At 43.4% G+C, this 21,805-nt stretch overlaps 1 protein-coding gene across 2 annotated transcripts; it reads left to right on the top strand.

Moving 5' to 3' along the window:
* Nucleotides 1–27: 27 nt before the first annotated feature.
* COG7 (component of oligomeric golgi complex 7) lies at nt 28–19,628 on the top strand. Of its 2 annotated transcripts, XM_010719499.3 has the most exons (17): nt 28–267; nt 368–516; nt 1,399–1,515; nt 1,679–1,847; nt 2,643–2,725; nt 3,482–3,604; nt 5,592–5,790; nt 7,895–8,022; nt 8,329–8,483; nt 9,630–9,746; nt 10,267–10,332; nt 12,031–12,217; nt 13,138–13,278; nt 13,717–13,800; nt 14,758–14,872; nt 18,407–18,550; nt 19,304–19,628. In XM_010719499.3, exons 1-17 carry the CDS (start codon nt 102–104, stop codon nt 19,468–19,470), a joined length of 2,310 nt encoding a protein of 769 aa, XP_010717801.2. In that variant the 5' UTR covers nt 28–101; the 3' UTR covers nt 19,471–19,628. The 2 variants fall into 2 exon arrangements, with proteins under 2 accessions (XP_010717801.2, XP_019476328.2); XM_019620783.3 differs by lacking the exon at nt 368–516 and having other exon boundaries at nt 138–267.
* Nucleotides 19,629–21,805: the final 2,177 nt, after the last annotated feature.

A 21,805-nucleotide genomic window follows, 5' to 3' on the forward strand; every position in this document is an offset into this window, starting at 1 on the left:
AGCGCCGCGCTGGGCGGCCCGGATCCGCCCCGGGGTGGGCCAGCGGTGCCGCGTCGCGGGGCGGGGCGGGACGCGCTGCCTGCTGGGCCCGGCGCGGAACCATGGATATCTCTCGCTTTATGGCCGATGACTTCGAGGTGAAGAGCTGGGTGAACGCGGCCTTCAGGGCCGGACAGCAGGACGCTGCCGGACAGACGGACGCTCACGCCTCCACCCTGGTGATGAAACTGCAGGTGTTCATCCAGGAGGTCAACAACGTGGTGGAAGGTGACGGGCGGGCGGCGGGGACGTGGCTGCGGGTGTGTGGGAGGGGCGTCGTCTCCTTTCGGCTCTCAGCCCCGCGCCGCCGTGCCCTTCTGTCCCGCAGAAGCCAGCCAGCAGGCCCTGCACAGCATGCCCAGGGTGCTGCGAGAGGTGGAGGCCCTGCGGCAGGAGGCGGCCTTCCTGCGGGAGCAGATGGTGCTGGTCAAGGAGGACATCAGGAGGTTTGAGGAGGACACGGCGCAGTCGATGCAGGTGGGCTCCTGCCTTACTGGGTGACTGCAGCAGCGTGTGTTGTCCAGCATTCACAGAGCTGTTTGTTCTGAGCGGTCCAGTGTGCTAAAGATGCGTGAAACGGCTTCTTTTAGTGTTAGCAGGAGAAAAACGTGCACCAGCAACACAGCCTGCATGTTGTAGAATCATTTGAGTTGGAAAGGACCTCTAAGGCCATCTGGTGCCACTCCCTGCACTGAGCAGGGACACCCACAGCTCCATCAGTGCGCAGAGCCCCGTGCAGCCTGACCGTGGCTGTGTGCAGGGATGGGGCGCTGCACCACTCTCATTGTAAAGCACTTCTTCCTCATATCCAATCTAGATCGTTCCTGTTTCTGTTTGAAACTGTTTCCCCTTATCGCAACAGACCTTGCTGAAGAATCTGTTGTCTTATAGTCCCTGTTTAGATACTGAAAGACTGCTGTCAGGTCTCCCTGGAGTGTTTTTTTTTCTCCAGCCTGAACAGCCCAGCTCTTCCAGCCTGTCCTTATATCCATTATTTACCTTGTTCTCATGTCTGTGTCATTCTGGACAGCCAAACAGTTTCATCCACTACTATTACCAGTTGTAACGCTGATGGCCCAGGGTTCTCCCTGCTGATAACTGGGTACACAGCATCAGGCCAAGTGGCTGCAGAAGTATAAATTGAGGATTTGAGTGAAACCTTTGGTTGTTTGGCTTTGGAAGTTATTTTAATATCGCCAGCTCTTTTAGCCAACTCCTGTCTCCTTGTAACAGCTGTGATCAATTCACCCAGTTTTACAATCCAAACTAAAAATAACTCTCATACTATAAGCAGCCGTGGCAGTTACCTTTTGTATCAATAGGCAGTGCTTTTTTTTTTTTTTCTTTTTAATTTTCTAGGTCCTGGTAGAAATTGACCGAGTGAAATCTAGAATGCAGTTGGCTGCCGAGTCTCTTCAGGAAGCAGACAAGTGGACTACATTAAGTGCAGATATCGAAGAGACCCTTAAAACACAGGTAGAGGCCACAAGGTTATTTTGGCCTTCGGCCCTTCAGGTTTCTAAGAAAACTGTCTTTTAAAAGCAGATTGTTGAAGTGATTTTAAGGTGTCATTATGAAGCAGGTATTAATGCTTTGTAACATCACATTCAATAAGCTGGTTTTCCTTTCCTGGTGGCAGGACGTATCTGCAATTTCAGCCAAGCTAACAAGTATGCAGAGCAGCTTGGCTATGCTTGTGGATACGCCGGATTACTCTGAGAAGTGTGTGCATCTTGAGGCTCTGAAGAACCGCCTGGAGGCCATGGCCAGCCCACAGATTGTGGCTGCTTTTAACTCTCAGTCTGTAGGTCAGTGAGACTTGATGTCTTTTGCTATCAATGCAGAGTTTTTATTCAAGGGGTAAAATAATTGGGTAAGGGGATGTGTATCCTAAAGGCCCCTGGCTGTGGATTGTGTGCTTTTTGTGGTGCAGCCAGTTGCCAGCTCGTCACCAGAGAGCTTGTATTCTCTGACTTCTGTAGCTGCAAAGCACTTAAATGACTTTGCGTTCTAGAGCGTCTCTTCTCAGGGTCCTTTTTAGAAAAGAAAAGTCTCATTACTAGTTTCTCTAATCCCATAAGCACTTTCTGGAGAGAGCTGTAGTCATTACTATTGTGGTACAAAACAGACTTGTAAAGAACTTGAGTTTAAAGGCTTTGTGTAAAAGGCTAACTGTGTTCTCAGTTGGTTTTGAGACTACTATTTTAGGTAGCAGTTTGAAGAGCAGTGGAAGCAAAATGGAGGACTTTATAGGTGTCTTTTATTTTGTAGATAGCAGCTTTTTTTTTTTCCTGGAAAATAATTTCCTTCTAGGAATTGTTCTGGTTTTATCCATCTTATGCTGGAAGTCTTTGCTTGTTATGACATTAAATCAATTCCTCGTAAGTCTGTTCTTATGTGAAAAGGGATTTTAGGCAGTTTTGCTCGTGTTTGAGGAGATGAGCAAACAAAAAATTAAAGCGTGTCCTTCACGGGCCATTGTGCAGATTCACTTAAGAGAAGATTTCTCTTGCTCTGGGGATGTGATCTTTTGTAGGTATAATGTTTCATCATTATTTGGAGATTGTTAACTGCCTATTTATTTTTTGTTTTGTTTTAATTAGATCAGGCAAAAATGTTTGTGAAGGTCTTCACCGAAATTGATCGAATGCCTCAGCTTCTTGCTTATTATTATAAGTGTCACAAAGTAAGTATTTGAATAAGGATGTGGAGAAATGAAAACTTGAATGCTTGCTTGGCTTAGGCTGTAGAGGGCGCTGTTACATCGCCTGTTTTGTTCAGAGAAGACGGAACCTATCCTCTTCCAGGTCTCGAACTTCTCCTGGCTCTTAACAACTTTGGTCACTCCTTGTGTTTTGCAAGTAATCCTCCATTGAGGGCTTTGTGTTTCTGTTTTTAAATAGACATAGGATATGTGTGTTCCGCTTGAGTTATCTTCATGACTTGTAGTTGTCCTTGCTTTGCTTTTCTTGGAGGTGACAATGTCACTAATAACTTTATTGCTGCAACCTGCCAGCTGCTGACTTCTGTAAACTCTTTTCAGGTAAGATTAAAAGTTGGAATTCCAGACAGTTTGGTAGCCATAACCTGATCCTCAGCAGTTCTCTCATGACTGTGACTTTTGAGGATTAAGTTCAAGGCTAGGGCTTGCCAGGTATTTCAACTATTATGTGGGGGTATCGGTTACAGTCTCATTTTATGAGTCAAATACCAATGTTAATTAAAACTTTGAATCAGCTAAGAAGCCTCCAGCTTCACGCTGAAAGTTGGTTCCTTCTGTGGTGCTGAATTATAGCAAAGCATTATGTTAAAATCTGGAGAATCAGGGTGGGTGTTGTTGAGCAGAAGAGCTTTGCTTGAGAAGATCTTGGTTCGCAATAACAAAATCTAGATCTGTGAGCTGCTGGTTCTCCTCTCAGAATGGTTCTTATTACCCCTGCAGGTGCAGCTGGTGGCAGTGTGGCAGGATCTTTGCCAGAGTGACTTAAGCTTGAATCGCCAGCTGACTGAACTGTATGACACACTGCTTGGGACCTGGCACTCGCAGCTTCAGTGGGCTACACAGGTGCAGTCACTCTTTTAATACTGGTGGGAGAGATGGTGTGGGAAACAATAAGAATGACCACACTCTCCGTTCTCGTAAAGCTCAGAGTAATTCATCGGTATTCACTCCTACAGTTATCCTGTGTTCTATCAGTGTAAGACAGGGCTTACAACTTTCAGTCTCGTCTAACTCTTGAGACAAGATTTGATTTCTACCAACAGCAAGGTTGCTGTGTTATTGGCATTAAAGCTGCTCTATCACTTTCATCTGTATCTTAAGTCAAATCTAATTTGATGGTGTTGCAAATATGTTCTGCTGCGTGACAGTTAAAATGCCCCAACTGATTTATCCTAGAGGACACCCTCAAGGTCATACTGGAGCGATTTGTGTCACTTGGAATAAGATACTGTGGGGCTTCTGCTATCACCCTTTGAAGTTTTTCCTGATGAGAATAATGTGGGATCCCCAAAAGTTGTTGTCTTTCTTCAGTTAAATGAAGAAACGTGTTCATATTCTCAAGCCTGTAAGAGTTTTTCATCCATGAAGGGTAGGAGATTCTTATCTTCGTGTTACAAAGCTTGCTCCCAAGTGCTCAGCCTCGTCCTGCAAAGGAGCTCGGTGTTTTCTTGCAATGTATTTTTTCTGCCAAGTGATTTGATTGAATTGTGAGTCAGATGTTTTCTTACATGTTAGCAGATATTTTTTAAACTGGGGATTGAAAGAGAGAAATGGCACGCAGCACAAGGTTCGTGTCATTTACACTGTGTGCTTCTGCTTTCTGAAGAATTGTTGGACTTCTTTCCTGCTTCTTAGTTTCTGTGGTGGCCTTGCTGCAGGAGACTGCTGGTGATCCCAGCTTTCAGAGCAACTGAGAGGAAATAACTGGCAAGAGTCACAGTGAAAGGCTGTAATGCATGTTATATTATTAAGAGTTGAGGGTGGTGCATGTAAATAAAAGTTTCCAGCTGAGTACAGTCTTACTAGCCTTTTCAGTACTGACTTCTACTTATCTGACCACCAGTTTGGCTCATAATGTAGTACTATTGCTTCCCAGCTTACCCACATGTGTATTTTTTTTCCAACACATGTGCGTAAACTGAGTGCACTGTTTTCAAACGCCGGTTTCTGCCAGCTGATTATTCCAGTGACTACAGTGCCTGTGTTCTGCTGAATTCAGTTTTTGACAAACCATCTTCTGCTGCATTCAAAGTACAGTTTCAGTAATAAAGTACCTGTAGACTTGGGTCTCAGTAGCAGCTGGCCTGCATGCTGGGTCAGTGAGGTTCTCGCCGTCTTAGCAGACCTTTGCATTTTTACCGTTGGTGGGGTTTTATTCAGTTTGTTGTGTTTGGTTGGGATTGTGTCATTTGAGGCACCTGCAGACTGCTCACAAAATGCCATCTCCTCGATCTGTGTATCCCTGTCTGTCACCAGTTGATAGTTCTTTTTAAGCTATGGAAGGATAATCATTTCAGCCCTATTGTGGGGATACATTTAATGTTTCTCACGTTTCTGTGATATTTGGGAAGTTCTTTGGTAGTGTCTGGTAATGCAGTCAGTGAGGGCTAAATAGCATTCAATTCTCCTGTGCCTGCTTCTTTCCAGCAGTGCAGTTCCCTGCTGCTTTCTTTCCTAGCTTTTTACTTCCTGCTTCAGCATCCTCTGTCTGCTGACAGCATCTGCACACCCATCTGCTCTGCTGCTTCTGCCCCTCTGGTTCAGGAGGAGGGGAGACTGCCTCAGTGATGCTCGGATATGGTGCTGTTGGTGTGAGGGCAGCTCCTGCTGGTGGGCAACAGCCTATGTTTGGGGCGAGGAGGGAAGGTACCAGCCTCTCAGCTGGCAGAACCCACTCGGTTTGGAGTAGGACAGTGTGTCAGTGTCTGCAGAGACAGTGATGTGTGGTTTGTACACTGTGGGGCTCTGTCTGGAAGCCGTCTGCTGCTCTCTGCTGCCTGTTGTGTTCCTCTGTGATGTGCTTTTGCTAATAGCTTTTCTGTTACCGCAGGTTTTCAAGAAACCCCACGAAATTGTGACTGTGTTGCTGATTCAAACTCTAGGAGCGTTGGTGCCATCCATCCCCGTCTGCCTCAGCACTGCCATGGAGAGAACGGGCCAGGAAACCAAGCTGAGCAAGCTGCTGGAGCTCTATGATGCCACTGTCCACTTTGCAAAAGGGCTGGAAATGGCCATGCTGCCAAACCTGAGTAGGGTTTCTGCACTGAACTTTTGTTGCACTGTTATGTCAACACCTCTGTATATCTCTGTTCTGAGGTCTTGTTTAGTTTGATGTGGAGGGAGAGACTACATCTTCTATAGGATTTACCACTCACATGGCATTTGTACCTCTGTGTGTGTGTGTGTTGTTTGTGTGTGTGTGTGTGTACAACTTAGGCTAAACATATTGACACAGTACTGAATGAGTTTACTAAAGCAGGCCTATTCTAAGTATGCTTACTGCCTTGGGTAAATAATATTTAGCAGTTTTCCTTTTATAAGCATTAGCATTTCTTCTACCTAGCAGCTGAGGAAACATCTCTGAGGAAGCTAAGCATGGAACCAATTGTGAAAGACCACAAAGAATTAAAGTTGAGGAGGTTCCTGGAATTAAGTAATACCTTACTAAATAAGTAAATTTCAAATAGGTTTTCTCTTCCATTGGATTTTTAAGTTGTATTTCCAGCTTTTCTGTTGATTCTGGATTATGTATTGATCTATTGATAGTATCGGACCAAGTGTTATTTCTGAACTGTTTGCAGCTTATTCTTTAGCACCATCCTTGACATGTGATTCAACTAACCAACGTTTTCCTGACCTTGTGATGTTTGTCACCTTGTTTTGATCATGATTTGGTGAATAATTCCCACAAACCACAAAGCAGCAAGATGCAGTATTTACATAGGTTTATACGTAACTTTAACTGTAGGCTATTTGTAGTCTTACATTAATCTGATGGGGCCCTTCAAAGACTAGGTATGGGAAAATCCTAAAATGGAGCATTTTTATTACTGTGTTTCCTGTTTTGATTCTTCATAACATTGTCTTGAGCTATTTAAACCCATATTCTTACTTGATCACGTAAATTGTGATTAGTGGGTAGTTTCAGGGAGTATGACTGTCATTGTGTCTGTTTTTGTTGCCTTCGTGATTGTGTACTCATCAGTCAGTTTATATCCTTGGCTTGGCTTAATTTGTGGGTCATAATAGAAGAAATAAAAAAGAAATTGAAAAAATGATGTCACATCCTAGAAGATGATAGAATAGGAAGACAGTTGCTAAACTGTTTCCTGAGTGGGTTTGTTTGTTTGTTTGCTTAAAAAAAAAAAAAAAGAGGTTTTGTTCTTTATTACCATTTCTTATGCTGTCTGGTGAGATGTTTGGGAACAAGAAATATCTTAAGAATGGAAAGGCTAAGTGACTCAGCAGGACAGGGTCAAACCAGTTCCTACTTAGTGAGGGGAGGGTTCAGGTATGATTCATAGGATAATTCAGGTTGGAAGAGACCTCAGGAGGTGATCTAACCTGACCTCCTGTCAGATCAAGGTCCGCTAAGAGCTCAGGCCGTGTTTCGTGTTTTATTCTGGTCTTGAAAGTATCCAGGCACGGAGTCTGCATGAGCTTTGGATAACCCATTCCATTGCTTGGCTGTCTGTAAGGTGCGAAAGCTTTTGCTTATAACCAGAATTCAAACTAGTTCTGGTTTGGTGCTAATTTGAGTTTGGCAAAACTTCGTGGCAACAAACTGGTGTTCGGTTCTGATTCAAGAAGTAATCATTCAGACCTGGCTTTTGTTTGGATTTGGTGCAGTTCCCTGCTCAGCAGACTGTCACTGGGAGCCTAAGCTCGAGGTTCCTTGGTTGATGAACATAATGAAGTAGTAGACCTAAGTAAATTGAATTACTGCCAGTAATTCAAATACTTCAAATACAAACCAGACTTTCTGATAAATTAGGATTGTACCCTTTTTGAGTTGTGACTGTTTCACCCCTTAGACAATTTCAATACTTTATTGTAAATTGAAATATTTAATAGATTTTTGTCACCCAGGCTGTTTTAGAGCAGTTATTGATTTTCTTGAGGTGCTTGTTGAGGCAGAACATCGTGGTTTTAAGAAGCAGGCAGTGATAATAATTCTGCTTTAAGGAAAAAAAAACACAACAAACCTTTGTAATTGAGACTTAGAGTTGTTGGGCAACTTTGCAAGCTTACGTAGGCAGAGTGATCTACTTGAAGAACTCATGCATGTTGCTTGAAATAAAGTTCTTAATGTGCGTTCATGTACTTGTAGACTAAACATCTGATTCTTTGTAGAGGAGCAGAACTTGGTAAAAGTGATGGAACTGGTAGAAGCGGTGTATCATCCATACAAGCCCTTTCAACTCAAGTATGGAGACCTAGAAGAGGAAAATCTTCTCATTCAGATCAGTGCAGTGCCCTTGGTAATGCAGTGTTCTTTGCTCATCTATGTGGGAAGAGGCTTGAAACTTCTAGTAAACACGAGGGTCTTTGGTAAAGCCACTGCTCTCTTTTCTCCTTTAACTTTTTGGCAATATTTCCTGTTTGCTGTGTATTTAGTTACTGTTAAGTACATTTTGCTGAGATAGCTCCTTTCTTCTGCTCTTTTACCCCTTAACAGGCACCGTGTAGACCTGCTAAATATGCTGGAGAAAAACTTTATCAGATATTGCCAATCCAGAGGTGGCTTCAGTTTTTCAACCTTTCTGTTTTGTTTTGTTTTTATTTAGGAACACTGGGAAGTAATTGACTGTGTCCAGGAACTGAATCATTCTGTCAGCAAACTCTTCGTTCTGGCTTCTGGAGCCATTGACAACTGCATTAAACTCACTGATGGACTGGGAGTGTGTGGGCTCCTCAAGGCCCTGAAAGCTTTGTTTGCAAAGTAAGGTGCTTCTAATTACACTGCTGCATGTATCCTAAGGGACAGCAAGCGTTTGGCTTGCGGCCAGTCACTTTGTAGTTGATGAAAGGTGGCTGGGTGCTGTAGGTATCTATAATTTTAATTTGTGTCATTTGATATCCCCTTCTATCACTTAATTCAGGCAGTGGCTGTTTCTTAGTGGAAAACTTGAGGATCTTGTGACTGAAGGGAAAATGTCCCTCAGTTTTCTGTTCTAGTTGGGCTGAATTTTGCTTTTTAGTAAATGCTTTTGAGAGGGGAAATGTTTCCAAGGATAGAATGTAAGAAAAACTAAGTTGATGGAAGTAGAGCTCTGTGGGGAAATATGCATTTATTGAGACACACGACTTTGTATTCACAGACTGCCTGTACGTGCAAGACACCCTTGTGAGTGATATTCACCCCAAGTTCTTCTAATATAATTGACAGCCCATTTAGATGGTATTCCAGTGCTGATTACTTCCTTATTCTTTCCTGATATTGAAAGAGTTGCTCACAAGCTGTTACCTTGCTGTTCTAGGGGGAAGAGGGAAGCGAAAAGCACACTTCTCTGACCTCATCTCCTTTATAGGCAATTACATAGTACTGTACATGCCATCAGCTTATGGGCATCATTTAGAAAAAGAAAATAAGTCTGAGGGGGAGAAACAAAATGTTCTTTTAAATTTGTTCTCATCTGGGGAGTAGCTGAGAAAACAAATTCATGAGATTATTGTCACTGTGTTCCTGGAACAAGGGCCAAGTGATGTTGGAGCAGTCTTATAAACTGTCTGCTCTCTCCTAGGAGAGGTGATTAGTGTAGTGATAACAAAAATGTCTTGCTTATGCATCGTCACAAGTGTGAGGAGTTGCTAATAACCCATACGCAGCAAATTGAAGTAGCAAGCACGCAATCTGAGTTTCTCCCTGACTTCTAATGTAGGCTTCAGTGGACAGTGGCTATTCAGGTTTTCACATGTACATGCTTGGGCTGAAACAGCAGTGTTTCTTCTGAACTCTTGTAATATTTCTGGTTCTTACTTCATTCTTGTACAGGTCTGAGTGAGCAGATCACGGGATCTGCAGTAAGTTGTTCTCTGGACTATTGTCTCACACCAGCACTTGTCTTTTCTCCATTTCTCATTACAGGTACGCATCTGACTTTACAAACACATTGCAGTCGATACGAAAGAAATGTAAACTGGATGATATTCCATCAGACTCCCTTTTCCAGGAGGACTGGACTGCATTCCAAAACTCTGTTCGGTAAAAGGGGATTTTTTTTTTTTGGCCTGTCCCAGAACTGATTTTCTATCAGAGTTAGAAAGGAATTACGTGGGGTCAGTTTACGCAAGTTCTTAGTGCAGAATGCAGGGCTGTGCCTACTTAACTGCACAACTATTAGTGGCTGGGTTTCAGGTTGCTGCTGGCACAGTAAGGGCTGTGAGACCCTCCCCCTTCATCCCCCCCCAAATAATCTGGGGCAAGACTGCCTGTCGTAGCACTTGAAATACTGGCAGCTCTTAGAAATGTACCCAGTGACACTATTAGCCATGATGACAGTAAATAATGTGTGGATGAGGCTGTCTGGCAAAAGTTTGACAGCAGGATGTTAAGCAATGGGTGCAGAGTTGGTAGCCATGTTAAAAGTTGTCCTCTGAGGACTCTGGTTTGGTTATTCCATTTTTAAAAATGGAATATTTACTCCTTTGCTAGGTGGGTTCCCCAGGGGTCTGGCATTATCTGCCTAAAATTACAAAATATGTTTTGTTGTGTTCTTTCCCAGAATAATTACTACTTGTGGTGAGCTCCTTCGTCAGTGTGGAGACTTTGAGCAGCAACTGGCCAACAGGTAAGCATTGGTGAATGGAATACATGAAGTGTGACGATAGATAACAAGACAAAATAAATCCCAATGTGCTTTCCCTTTGTAGACTATAGAGGGGGAAAAAAAGCCACAATGATTGTTTTCTCCCCATCTTTTGAAGCATCAGAGATGGATCAGAAAGTGTTTCACTCAATTCTGTGCTCTGAGACAGTCATAAGAATCCATTTCCGTGGACAGATGGATGATGTGTCTTGTTCACCTGGCTGGGCATCAAATGGAATAGGTTTTGCTGAGGAAGGAATTTTCCACTGGATCACTTTGTCAGTATTCTTACGCCTCCCCCACCCCCCCCAGTGAAATGGGGTGTGAATCATTTGCCAATATGCACTTATGTGTGCCTTGACCAATCGATGCCTTGTAACATGAGGAGCCTAAAGCACAGGTAGCATGTTGGTCTTCTGTTGCTTGTAAGCAGTGCACTGTTCAGCCTCTTGTATGTTCAGATGCTTTATTCTGACTAACGTGGCTGTATGTGATGTAGCACACAGCAGCCTGCAGCACCCAGGAGTTTATTCCATATTTTCTAGACTTGGAGAGCCCTCTTCTCCCTTTTTCATCCCACTGTTTGTGCAGTCTTTGAGTTGCACAGTAGAGTGAGAGCTGGCTGTGATTGGTACCTGCTACCAGTGAAGGCTCTCTCCCTTGAAGGGATGTAAAGGCACTTAGTAGTTCTTGAACAATGAAAAACTTGCATATATTTTTTTAGTTTCTCCTGTCTTGCCTGGAAGATTTAACCTTCTACTGAAAAACATGTATATAAAATACATATTTGGTATATGTCTATGTGAATATATATTCATATAGATATGTATGTATACATGTTATGAATATAAGTGCCACAAGTAAGCCAGGATGCAGTCACCAGTACCCTGGGTACAGTTTTACAGGTGTTGTTAAGCTGATCCACAAGGTGAGTTTGGTCATCTGGCGATATGACCAGAAAGTAAACTTGTTTGAAGAGGAATGCTTTTCATTTAGATTGGCAGACAGCAGTCTGAGTCTGTCTAGTCAAACACTGTGCAGTGCAAAGGACAGAGGAATTTTGGACAGAAGTACCATGACTTCTGCTCTTAAGCTGTTCATAAGTGCACATCCTGAGTTACCTAGTGATCAAACCAGAGAAAAGATTTATGCCCTGGATCTACTGCTTCTGAGACCCCAAAGGCAATGGGGCTTAATTTGCTGTGTAAAAGGGAGTGTCCTATTATTGCTATACACTTCCCTTCTGGAAGCTGTGAAAACCTGGTTTCAAAACATTCCTACCAATACTTTGAAATCTCTGCATTATCTTTTTGCAGTGATTTTGCTACTTTTTTTCTCCTATTTTAACATTCAGTGTAATTGGTTTTTTTCTTCTGTCTCTGGAGGGCTCACTGGGCAGTATGGTGCTCAGTAGGAAGCTGTGAGCCATCTGTGCTGCATCTTCCAGCTGTGGGAGGGAAGGCATGCAACTGAATCACCTGTCATCTCCCAACAGAGGATAGAGCTATAATCACAGACTGTGTCAAAAGGGTGACTGAGTCAGAGGCCCCAGTAGTTTTGATGGCTACTTTTTCTCTTATTTATGTTGAGATGCTGCCAGGGGTTTTCCTTGGAGCAACAGGAAGACAGCAGTGCAAATTTTGCAGAATGTTGCTGGTGACTGTTTGCACTTGTTTTTAGGATTTTGTCAACTGCTGGGAAGTATCTCTCGGACTCCTACAGCCCCTGCAGCTTTTCTGGCTTTCAGGATACCACTGCTACAGAAAAGAAGAGCAGTGTGAAGAATCCCTGGCAGGAATACAATTACCTTTTAAAGGAAAATCCTTCTGAGTATGCCAGCCTTATGGAAACACTGTACACCCTGAAGGTAGCCTACCTGGAGAGAGCCTGCCTTTATAACATGCTGCTGTTGGGTGCGTGGTTGGAAGATGAGGCCTGGATTCCCTCATCACAGTGATTACGTTTAATCTTTTGATGGGCTATGTTCTAATACCAATCTGCTGAGAAATGAAATGTTCAAACCTAGGAAACCTGGGCTCATTTCCTCTCTTTTCTTTTTTTTTCCTTTTTTTTTTTTTGTTTTGTGAACAAACTCCTATCTGTCCATGCAGGGGAGATTCTGTCACAGAAAGCATTGGGATGATAGTACTGATGATAGAGATCTCAAATTTTGCACTCCACATCTCCTCAAGACTTTCTTTGCCACTTACACTCCATTACCATATCTATTCTGAAATATAATTCTGCAAGATCATTCATGCTTGCATTTGTGAACAGGGCAGAACTGTAGTTGTCTTCTTGTAGGGCTGAGTTATGTTTGCTGTCATCATGGACTTACAACAGTGAGGTCAATTTTATGATTTGTCTCTTATTTCCTCAAAATGTTTTGATTTCTTTTGTTCTTAATTTACCTGCAATTTGTACAGCTGTGCCGTAAGAATGTTGACTTTAAACTTTTACTAAACAGTTCCACGTGTGCTGTTCATGTAAAACACTTAGTTAATTAGAAGAATAATTTCTCACTATCTGGCCTGTGCTGGCACCTGGTATAGCTGGAGAGTGATGCTGAATTTTTTGTTAGAAATTTCAGGAAGCAATGCTCAGTTTCTATGGCAAATAAGTAGTTGCAATAGGGCATCCTGAAAGAAACAGGCTCTAGCATGGCAGAGGAATGCTCTTTTTATTAGGATGGCCAAATGAAGACCCCTTTGAGAACACTAATACAGCTTTTCTGTGATCAGCTTAGTGTCACCTGTGTGTAAAACTTTATCTGTGCCTTTGTGTTAGGAGAAAGGTACGAGTAACCACAACTTGCTGTCTTCATCTCGATCTGCACTGAGCCGCCTCAACCAGCTGGCACACCACTTGGCTTTTGATTCCGTGTTTCTTCGCATCAAGCAACAGCTCTTACTTGTTTCAAAGATGGAAGTGAGTAATGGAGACACTGATCTGATCTGCTCTGTGGTGGCTTTTACCCATGGGATACCTTGGGGTGGAGTACAGCTCAATATTGCTTACCTTTCTCATTTTCAGAAAGTTTCCCTACAATTTCACCTTTCTCCCCTTGAGCAGTGCTCAGTGGGAAACTGCATTTGTAGCAGACAGCTGTCTGGTTTTTTTTTTTTTTTTTTTGAGATGCTGTTTTTCTAGCCCATGCGAGCATGTATTCCCCATGGGGCTCTATGTGGAAAGAGTGTGTAGTGTTGGGGCTGTGGGAGGACGAGAAGCAGCTTTTTTACCATCTGTCTTCTGATTTCTAGAAGTTTATGGGTAGTCTTTGTGTCGCTGAGTGGTCCCTTCCCAGAATGCTTATAGACTGCGTTTCAGAGAGCCATAGATTTGTTCTGCTGTTTGTTTGCCTTACAGAGTTGGACCTCTGGTGGCGTTGGTGAGACCCTAACGGAGGACCTGCCAAACTTCAGCCTGACTCCTCTGGAATACATCAGCAATGTAAGAGCATGAGAGGATAGTTCTTGGGAGCCCAACTCTGAGGGGAAGGGATCTCTTCTATGTTTCACTGTTTCTTAGCAAAATCTTAGTATTTGTTTAAATTGTAATATGATGGTGATAGATCCTCTCAGTGGCCAGTCCTCGTTAATTGTGCCATTCTTTGTAGCTTTTATGAAATCTCGGTCAAATCCTCGAGTAGCAAAATAACTTTGGGAGCACAAGGAGAGCTTCTTAATTGAGCTGTGCTGCTTTCAGTGTTAACTCTTGTAACGGGATGGGAAATGTCAACTGCTGTTTGTAGTGGTGAATACTGAGCATAGCTTAATAATGCAGCTCGTATAGCAGAGAAGTTCCTGCAATGTGTACTGGAGTGATTTAATCGTACTGTGGAGCCAAAAAAGGCTTGAGCTCTTACCTTTCTAATCCCTATGTGACTTGTTGTTTTTTGTTTCTGATGGAATAACAATGAAACCTTTCTGATGCCGGGGTGTCCTGAGCTGAAAGGTAGAGTGAGCTCATTACTGCTGAGGCACTCCTCAGATACGTGCTGCTGAACAGCATGGAAATTCCACTCGTGTTCTCCTGGTTGGTGTTCTAAATTACTGTCAACTTCGCAGTTCAGATATTACAATTAGCTGCCAGCTTATGTTTTTAAAGCTTTATTTAATAGAAATGGGTATTCAGGCAAGCTGTGAGATAACTTTATTGTGAGTAGTTCAGATTTTAGCTATTTGAGGACTTCAGTGAGGTTTGGAAAGTTCCTGGGAAGTTATCAGGTAAAGTTTCAAGAGTAGGTTGCTACTGAATTTCCAAGTGTCTTTCTAAATAAGACCATTCAGCAGCAAATTGCTTTCAGGTGTGGTTTGCTGCAGCTGGCTTTTTTTTTTTTTTTTTTTTTAAGCAAAGCACTTGCTTCACATTTGTTTGGTGACTCAGCTCTTTGTGCTTTTATTCTAGATTGGGCAATATATTATGTCGCTTCCTCTCCACCTTGAACCATTTGTCACTCAGGAGGATTCTGCTTTGGAACTGGCATTACATGCTGGAAAACTGCCTTATCCTCCAGAACAAGGTGAGGTGAAACAAAAGATGATGTGTCTGGTGGAAAGTTTTCACATTTTTGACCTCGTGTGGCTATGATCTGTTACGGTAACAAAGCTGTTTGAGATCCATTTTCTACCATCTGCTTGTGCTGTTTCTTTCAAGAGTCTCTAAATGATAACTAAAACTTCTTTGTAGTTTTGTTCAAACTGGAAGCTTTAGTTCAGCTTATTTAAGTTTGTTGTTCATTAAAAGTGTGCACTGGATGCAGGGTATGAATTACTATGGTATCATAGCTGGAGCAGTATCTAATATCCCAGGTGCTTTCTCACATGTAGTGTGAGTACCTGATATGCCATCTCTTGTCCTTTGAGGGTGATGTGCTGTCATTACCATTGTTTTTGGGCTGCAACACAGATCTGTGGTGGCTTCAGTTGGAGCTTGGGCTGCTATTGCCTCTGGCTTTGCACCTTTTGCTTTGGTAGTGTGGTAAATGAGTTCTGGGAATGGATGAGGCCAAAAATAAGGTATTTTGCAGTGAGTTTTGCAGAACTGGTTTTCGTGCAGGAGAATGCCTTGAACCAGAAGTCATAGTGTGAGGAGGAGAAGCTGCAGGGAGCAAGGCTGGTTTGATCTTGCTCTAGCATAGCTTTTGCTGCTCTGTGGCTATGACTCAATTGTAGCCCTGGGCCTTTGCTACTGCTTAGTTCTTCAGTGATGTTCTGATGCCCAATAAATTTCTATTTTTCTGCTCCTTTTACTGTGATCAAACTTTCTGTACTGCTGCAGTGCTTGTGCATGTGGTAGGTTGAAGCAGACCTGCATGGTCCTGTTAAAAGCAAATGAACTTTTTGAGAAAACGTTCTTAATTGCTAAAGATAATCCTGATCTTATGGCTGTTTTGGCAAGAGGGAATTGCTAAGTGACGAGCTTTGCCCTTGATGTTTTAGGTCATTACATTTTACTCTAGTATCTCCTATTAAGCTCAGAAGCAGCTTGCTGTGTTTCATTTAGTCCTCAGGGGACCATTTTTTGCCCTGCAAGTGGAGAGAAGGAAGCAGTGGGGTGCCAAAGCTCTTACACTCAGACAGAAGACATCTGGGTCTGTGTGCAGCGTTCAATCAAAACAAGTCATTTGAAGTCCGCTTGGGAATAAAATAAATGGAGTTCCTTGAGCCTCACTCTAAGACTTGCTTTACAGTTCCTGGTTGTTTTTGCTGCCTGTCCTCTGTTTCTGGTATTTTCATGTATTTCCTGAAATAGGGATGTCAGCACATGATACCATTTTCTAACTTTGCCTTTGTCATTATTGCGTGGAGGGGTAAGATAACTTTGCCAAATTTAGTTTATAGCCAAAGCTTTATTCATTGCTAGGTTGTATTCTTCTTGCCACAGCCCAGTGCTAAGAATCTGTGTTAAAGTGGAAACCCAGTGACAGAAAAGGCTTCCCAGTGTCACTGCTTTTCGGAGGAAGAATCCGAGTTATTGATGTCCAACATTGTTTGCTTTGTATTTGACAATATTAAAATGTGCTTGGTTTGTGTTTAGCTGTATTTGTGTACTGGGAGGTGGCAGGGAGGAAATTCTTGTGAACTAATTGTCTTGTTTGAACAGGTTCTCAACTTAGCTTTTATGGCTTCTGCTCCTTATCATGTCTACTGCCGTACAGTTCATCACGGAGTGGCTTGGCTGCCTAACAGCCCGATGAAGGAGGACCCTTGCTCCAGCTTTGCAGTCCTGCCCTCTCCTTTGTGCTGATTCCATGGCATGGCTACTCTTTAACTCCACAGAAAAGTGGCTGGTTGTTTTGTTTTGTTTTGTTTTCTTTTGTTTTTTCCTTCTGGGCTTGTTTCTTTCAAGATACATTAATAAAGGGATTTAAATCAGCTTCCTAAAAGTCCTGTGACGCACCAAAGCCGTGCAGGAGTGCAGAGCAAGGAACAAGTGAAGAGATGGAATCTTGTAACTGTGTTTAGAAGCAGTGAAATGTTAGTTTGGCTGGCCCTCTTGTGCGATGCTCCTGCATCAGTGGTCATGTGGTGTGTTCTTGTCCCCAGACAGTATCCAAACTGGGATTCTCGAGGCAGCTGCTGTGGGATCTGACCCAGCATGAGGTAGCTCAGCTGTCAGACCCTGATGAAATCTGCAGAGAATGTCCCATAAGCTTAATCTTACGTTTCTCAGTTATGGTGTTAAACAAACAAACAGAATGTGGCTGCCTCTGCAGTCTTCCATGACCCTGCTCATAACCAAAGACCCTTCATTTCTTGTTAGAGAAAGAGGGGGACTCACTGAGCTCTTTTCCACAGGAAAAGGTTATTTGTTCTTATGCAGGATAGTAATGCTGTTGGCTAGTAAACAGGCCTTCCCCCTACCTCTTTTCCCTGTAAATCCAGGGAAAAACCTCCAGTTATGCCCTCCGTGACACGCTAAGCTACGCCTACCTGTTACAAAGGTTAGCAGCCCATGGTCAGAAACTTCTCTGCAGTCTGTTTTGTTTCAGGGCAGGTTCTGCATCTTTGAGAATTTATTTTCTTAATGTCCACCCCTGTGTTCTGTTCCTGTAGTCAGGATCTTGGCTCAGTAAGGACACAATTCTGAAAAGCTGACCGCTTCAGTTAAATGTCTTTTCCATGCTGTTTCAGCTCCAGCTGCAAAGTCGTTAAAGCTTCACTGCTGTCTGTGCTACCTGAGTTTTAGTGGTCACATACCAGCTGGAATGATAAAAACCACGCACTGAAGGAAGTGCAGTGATTGCTGAGACAGCACTGGTGCAGTTGCCTTCTTGAGACTTTCTCCCTAGAACACATTTCAGAAGCCCTAAGGAGTTCTTTCTGTATGTTTTTCATTCATTTCTTGCAGCAAGCTGAGTTTTGGCTCACATTGATTCTTCAGATGGCTGTGCATACCTGTTATTCTTATCCTGTTGCGTTCAACAGCAGTGCTACTTGTCAGCAGGTTGGCAGCCCAGGATCACTGGCTGCGGTTTGTCTCCTGACAGTCAGTGTTTGCTCTGACAATCAACGTTGTGTAGGGCTTGGTGTTTCTCACCTTCGTTTGTAGCCTTCTGAGAATGCACACTTTAGGTTTAACACTTCATCAGCATGAAGCATTTACATGTTTAATGGTTTCTTAGTTTTCAAAACACTGATGAACCCAGAGTGCCTTTAAGATACTGAAAAAAGCTGTGAGTCTTTGTAATTGCTGTAGTTTTCAAACTGGGCCTTGAAGATGGTCCTTTAGAATGTGCCAAGGAGTGGCTCTGATCTCAGCCTGCTCACCAGTCAGCCCTTCAGAAATTGTCTGGAGGAGTGAAAGAGGAAAGCAAAGTGTTTCGGGTCCTGAGCTAACTTTCCGTGTTACTTTGCATTCGTGGAAGATCTGTAGCTGCTCTGCTCCAAAGACGGCTGATAAACTGAATCCTAATGAATCCCTTAACTCTTATTGAAAAAAAAGTCAACCATTTACAGATTGACTTTTGTAACCATACAAAACCAGAAAATGAAAGTGAGCGAGACTGCTGATCTCTGATCTGCTATTCTGCTAATGTGAATTTTCTGTGCAGGAGATGAACTACCCGAGCTGGACAACATGGCTGACTACTGGTTGGGCTCCATCGCCAGAGCTACGATGCAGACTTACTGCGAGGTCATCCTGCAGATACCGGAGCTCACAGTGCATTCAACAAAGCAGCTTTCCACAGACATTGGTAAGGCTGGTGCACGTGTTGTCCTGAGAAGTGTTGCTGTGGCACACGGGTTCTTTCATTGCTTTAGGAACTGCAGCGTGGGTTTCTCCTTTAGTTGTGAGCGTGTTTATCTGGCACATTGCACGGAGGAGTGAGTGGTTCACAGCTTTTGCTGTGTTTGGTTGCATCTGTCTTTGATTAACTTACAGCCCTTCTGCACTGAAGGTGTTTGATGACTGAAGTTGCTTTCAGCATGGAGAAATTTTCAAGAACAAAGTGAGAGACAGTTGGCATGTATCTGTTTCTGTCTTCTCCCACGCCAACAGAGTGACTGAAGGAGGAATGATAGGGAGGTGTTGGGAAAGTGGTTTTGTAGTAATTTGAGGTGTTTTTTTCTTATTCTAAGTTCACGAGAATGTCACCACAAGATCACTGCAGTGATTGGTAACAAGTTATTTCCAAAGCTCTTTGCCTTTGAAAATGCAATTGTGATCTGTGACCATGGTGACTGACTACCCTGGGAATGTCATGGTGCAGATCATGAAACATGGCAGAATGTGTCTCAGCCCTCTGAAGGGAACAGTTATCTACTAGTGAACAGGAAGCCAAAAATGTTCATCAGTACAGTTGGATTCCAAATACACCGCAGTTTTTCTGTGGTTTTGATCTAGCAGTGACAGAATTCTGGCTGTCATGAAGAACAACTTTTATTTGGGTGCTGCTTGCGCAGAGCCTGTTGCCCGTTCAATTACATGTTTGTCTTTCATCTTGCAGATTATCTAATAAATGTGATGGATGCCCTTGGCCTTCAGCCATCAAGAACACTGCAAAATATTGTAACTCTGTTGAAGGCAAAGCCAGAGGACTACAGGCAAGCTGCAAAAAGTGTGCCTCGCAGAATGGCCAGCAGCATTGCTGCAATGAGGGGCCTGGAGTGTTAGCTGTAATGCCCACACGGCTGGTCACGGCTCAGGGGCTGAACTGGTTTGGGTTTTCTTTTTAATTCCATATCAACTTTGTGAGGACTGTGTAAATGTCTCTGGAAATGAGAAGGATTTATTTCTGAATAATGTCTAATAAAAGCCTTTGTCTAGGAAAAGCTGGTTCCGTTTTTCTATCTTTAAAAGTGTGGAAAGTTATCCTGCAACCAAATTTACCGAAAACTATCTAGGTAATATTGAGCAGGGCTGACTTCTAAGCAGAAATGTTCTGCTGCTCACTGGGAGGTCCGCGCTTCGTGGCGGTGAGATGACTGGCTTTGTCAGAACAGTTTAATCAATTCTGAATCTGAAATTATGGGGTAGGTGCAACAGAGATCAACCGATTGGAAGCCCTCTTATCTGGGGGCGGTGGTCATTGCTCAAGTCTGTCATTATTCACAATGTGAAGAAGGCAGTCTCATCAGTTAGCAGAACAGGCATGATCAAGCTCAATTCTGAGAATAAAACCAGTTTTGTAAGGTTTTTTTTTTTTTTGAGATTGATGTGTTCTACTGAAGGCTGTGACGAATGTAAGAAATCTAATGTGAGTTTTGTTTTCTTGTAAAATTCATTAAAACCAGGTCTGCCAGATCTGTCCCTCTTTCCCTGCAGTCCTGTGTGTTTCTGTCACTCAGATGTTTGTGTTTAATAGCAAACATGTGATGTGCACATACAGGCTTATATTTTACCAGGTGTATTCTTAAAGTGGAAGTGGGTTCCTTTGCTGTTCTCACCTGGACTGTGGTGATGTTTTACTGACCAAAAAAAAAAAGGTAATTTAAGGAAGTGGAGAGAGCAGATGTGCTTTATAAACAGTTTTTGGACTTTGCTCTGAAACACTTTTGGTTCCAAAATTTGTGGGAAATCGAAGTATGTTTTCTGTTACGCTCCTTTCTTGTTGATGTTTTCAGTTAAATTATTATTCTCTCTGTTTGAAAGCATGGAAAGTCTATTCAGAAATCTTCCAGTGAGGGGGAAATCTGGTGCTGTGCTGAACCGGAGCTTCTCAGGTGCCTGTTTGGCTGTGCTTTGTCCCTGTGCACATTGAGCTCAGCCTTCCTGCGGCTGCACCGCTGCTGCAGCGAGAGCAAACCCTTCGCACACGTACACTTATCTGCCTGATGCAATCAGTCCATTTGGGGGAGAGAGCTAAGCTAGTAAAGAGCCTAAGTCAAGTACCCGAGACACTTTCAACTTTTATTAGTTGTCAGACGCCCTCAATAAACCAGCAGTAACTGGAATAGTAAACTGTCCATGTCCTGCCAGAGTACATGCTGTTCCAATTCGCCATCGAGGTGAGAGGGGCGAATCTCATTGTTTGTGCCTCTCCCATCTTTTTCCTGCCTCGCAACTGGAAAGTGAGGGTTTCTGTGGCTGTATCACCTGCTGTTACTGCAGTGCAGAGGGCAAATGGCCCTGGGCAGGCGCCCAGCTGGGGCCAAAGGTGCCTGGAGCTGAAGGTGCTGGGGCTGGGACTGGCGCTGCCTTGTGCTCTCACTGCAGCAGCAGCTCAGGCTGGGGCCATGTAGTTTCCCAGTGTGTCCAAAAGCATCTCAGCCTGAAACTTTAAAGATTGAGTCTTATGAAATTTAAGGCTGTGAATATTCTAGTGTGTTATCTTGCAGCTGTACCTGCAGCAGCCCTAGACCAGGTATGCGATTAAGGGATTGACTTTTTCAAAGAACTTTGAACGCCGAATTTCCTTGCAGAGAAGATACATCAGTGATAGTGCAGCTTAAGCAGAGGAGCCGTTGTCCCCAGTAGGCGAATAGTAGGAAGCAACAGCGCTCGTAATTGCAGATATAAATAGGACAATAAGAAATGGGGATGCTGTTTGTTCTTCATATACCTGCTCCCTTCAGCTCCTCACGTTCTATGCCTGTAACACTGCTGTGGGTAACCTAAAGGCGTTTTCCTGTGAGGAGGGTGAGGTGCAGCGCCTGCTTGCTGGTCACACAAAGCCTGGACCTGGAGACCCATCGCTTCTTTGGCCCTTTAGAAGCCAAGGGAACTTGAGTCGTGAATACAATTTACTGTTTGAACGCTCAGGGACTTCGTGCTCCAGGCAATTAGTCAAGGTAAATCTGTCTCTCTGTATCTTTCTTTGTTTGTTGATATGTGCAGAAAAGGAAATGTAACATAAAGGCTGTGGGCAGCAGTAACTGGTTCTAGCCCATGTGAATGTGGCAACGTGGAGCAGGCTCCTGCTTTAAGAACAGTTTGTGGTGAGAGGCTGCTGTGATTTCAAGAACTTTGCTTTTGTGACCTGTTCTTCCACCTGTGTGCATGCAGACTG

The sequence above is a fragment of the Meleagris gallopavo genome, chromosome 16 (genome assembly GCF_905368555.1).
Source record: "Meleagris gallopavo chromosome 16, MGAL_WU_HG_1.1, whole genome shotgun sequence".
Lineage (NCBI taxonomy): Eukaryota > Metazoa > Chordata > Aves > Galliformes > Phasianidae > Meleagris > Meleagris gallopavo.

Bases quoted from the DNA above. Each gene is read 5' to 3' on its own strand.
- COG7 (XM_010719499.3), top strand. From the start codon at position 102: ATGGATATCTCTCGCTTTATGGCCGATGACTTCGAGGTGAAGAGCTGG. The intron at 5,791-7,894 runs GTAGGGTTTCTG...GATTCTTTGTAG, and splicing joins GGCCATGCTGCCAAACCTGA to AGGAGCAGAACTTGGTAAAA. The intron at 18,551-19,303 runs GTAAGGCTGGTG...TTCATCTTGCAG, and splicing joins GCAGCTTTCCACAGACATTG to ATTATCTAATAAATGTGATG.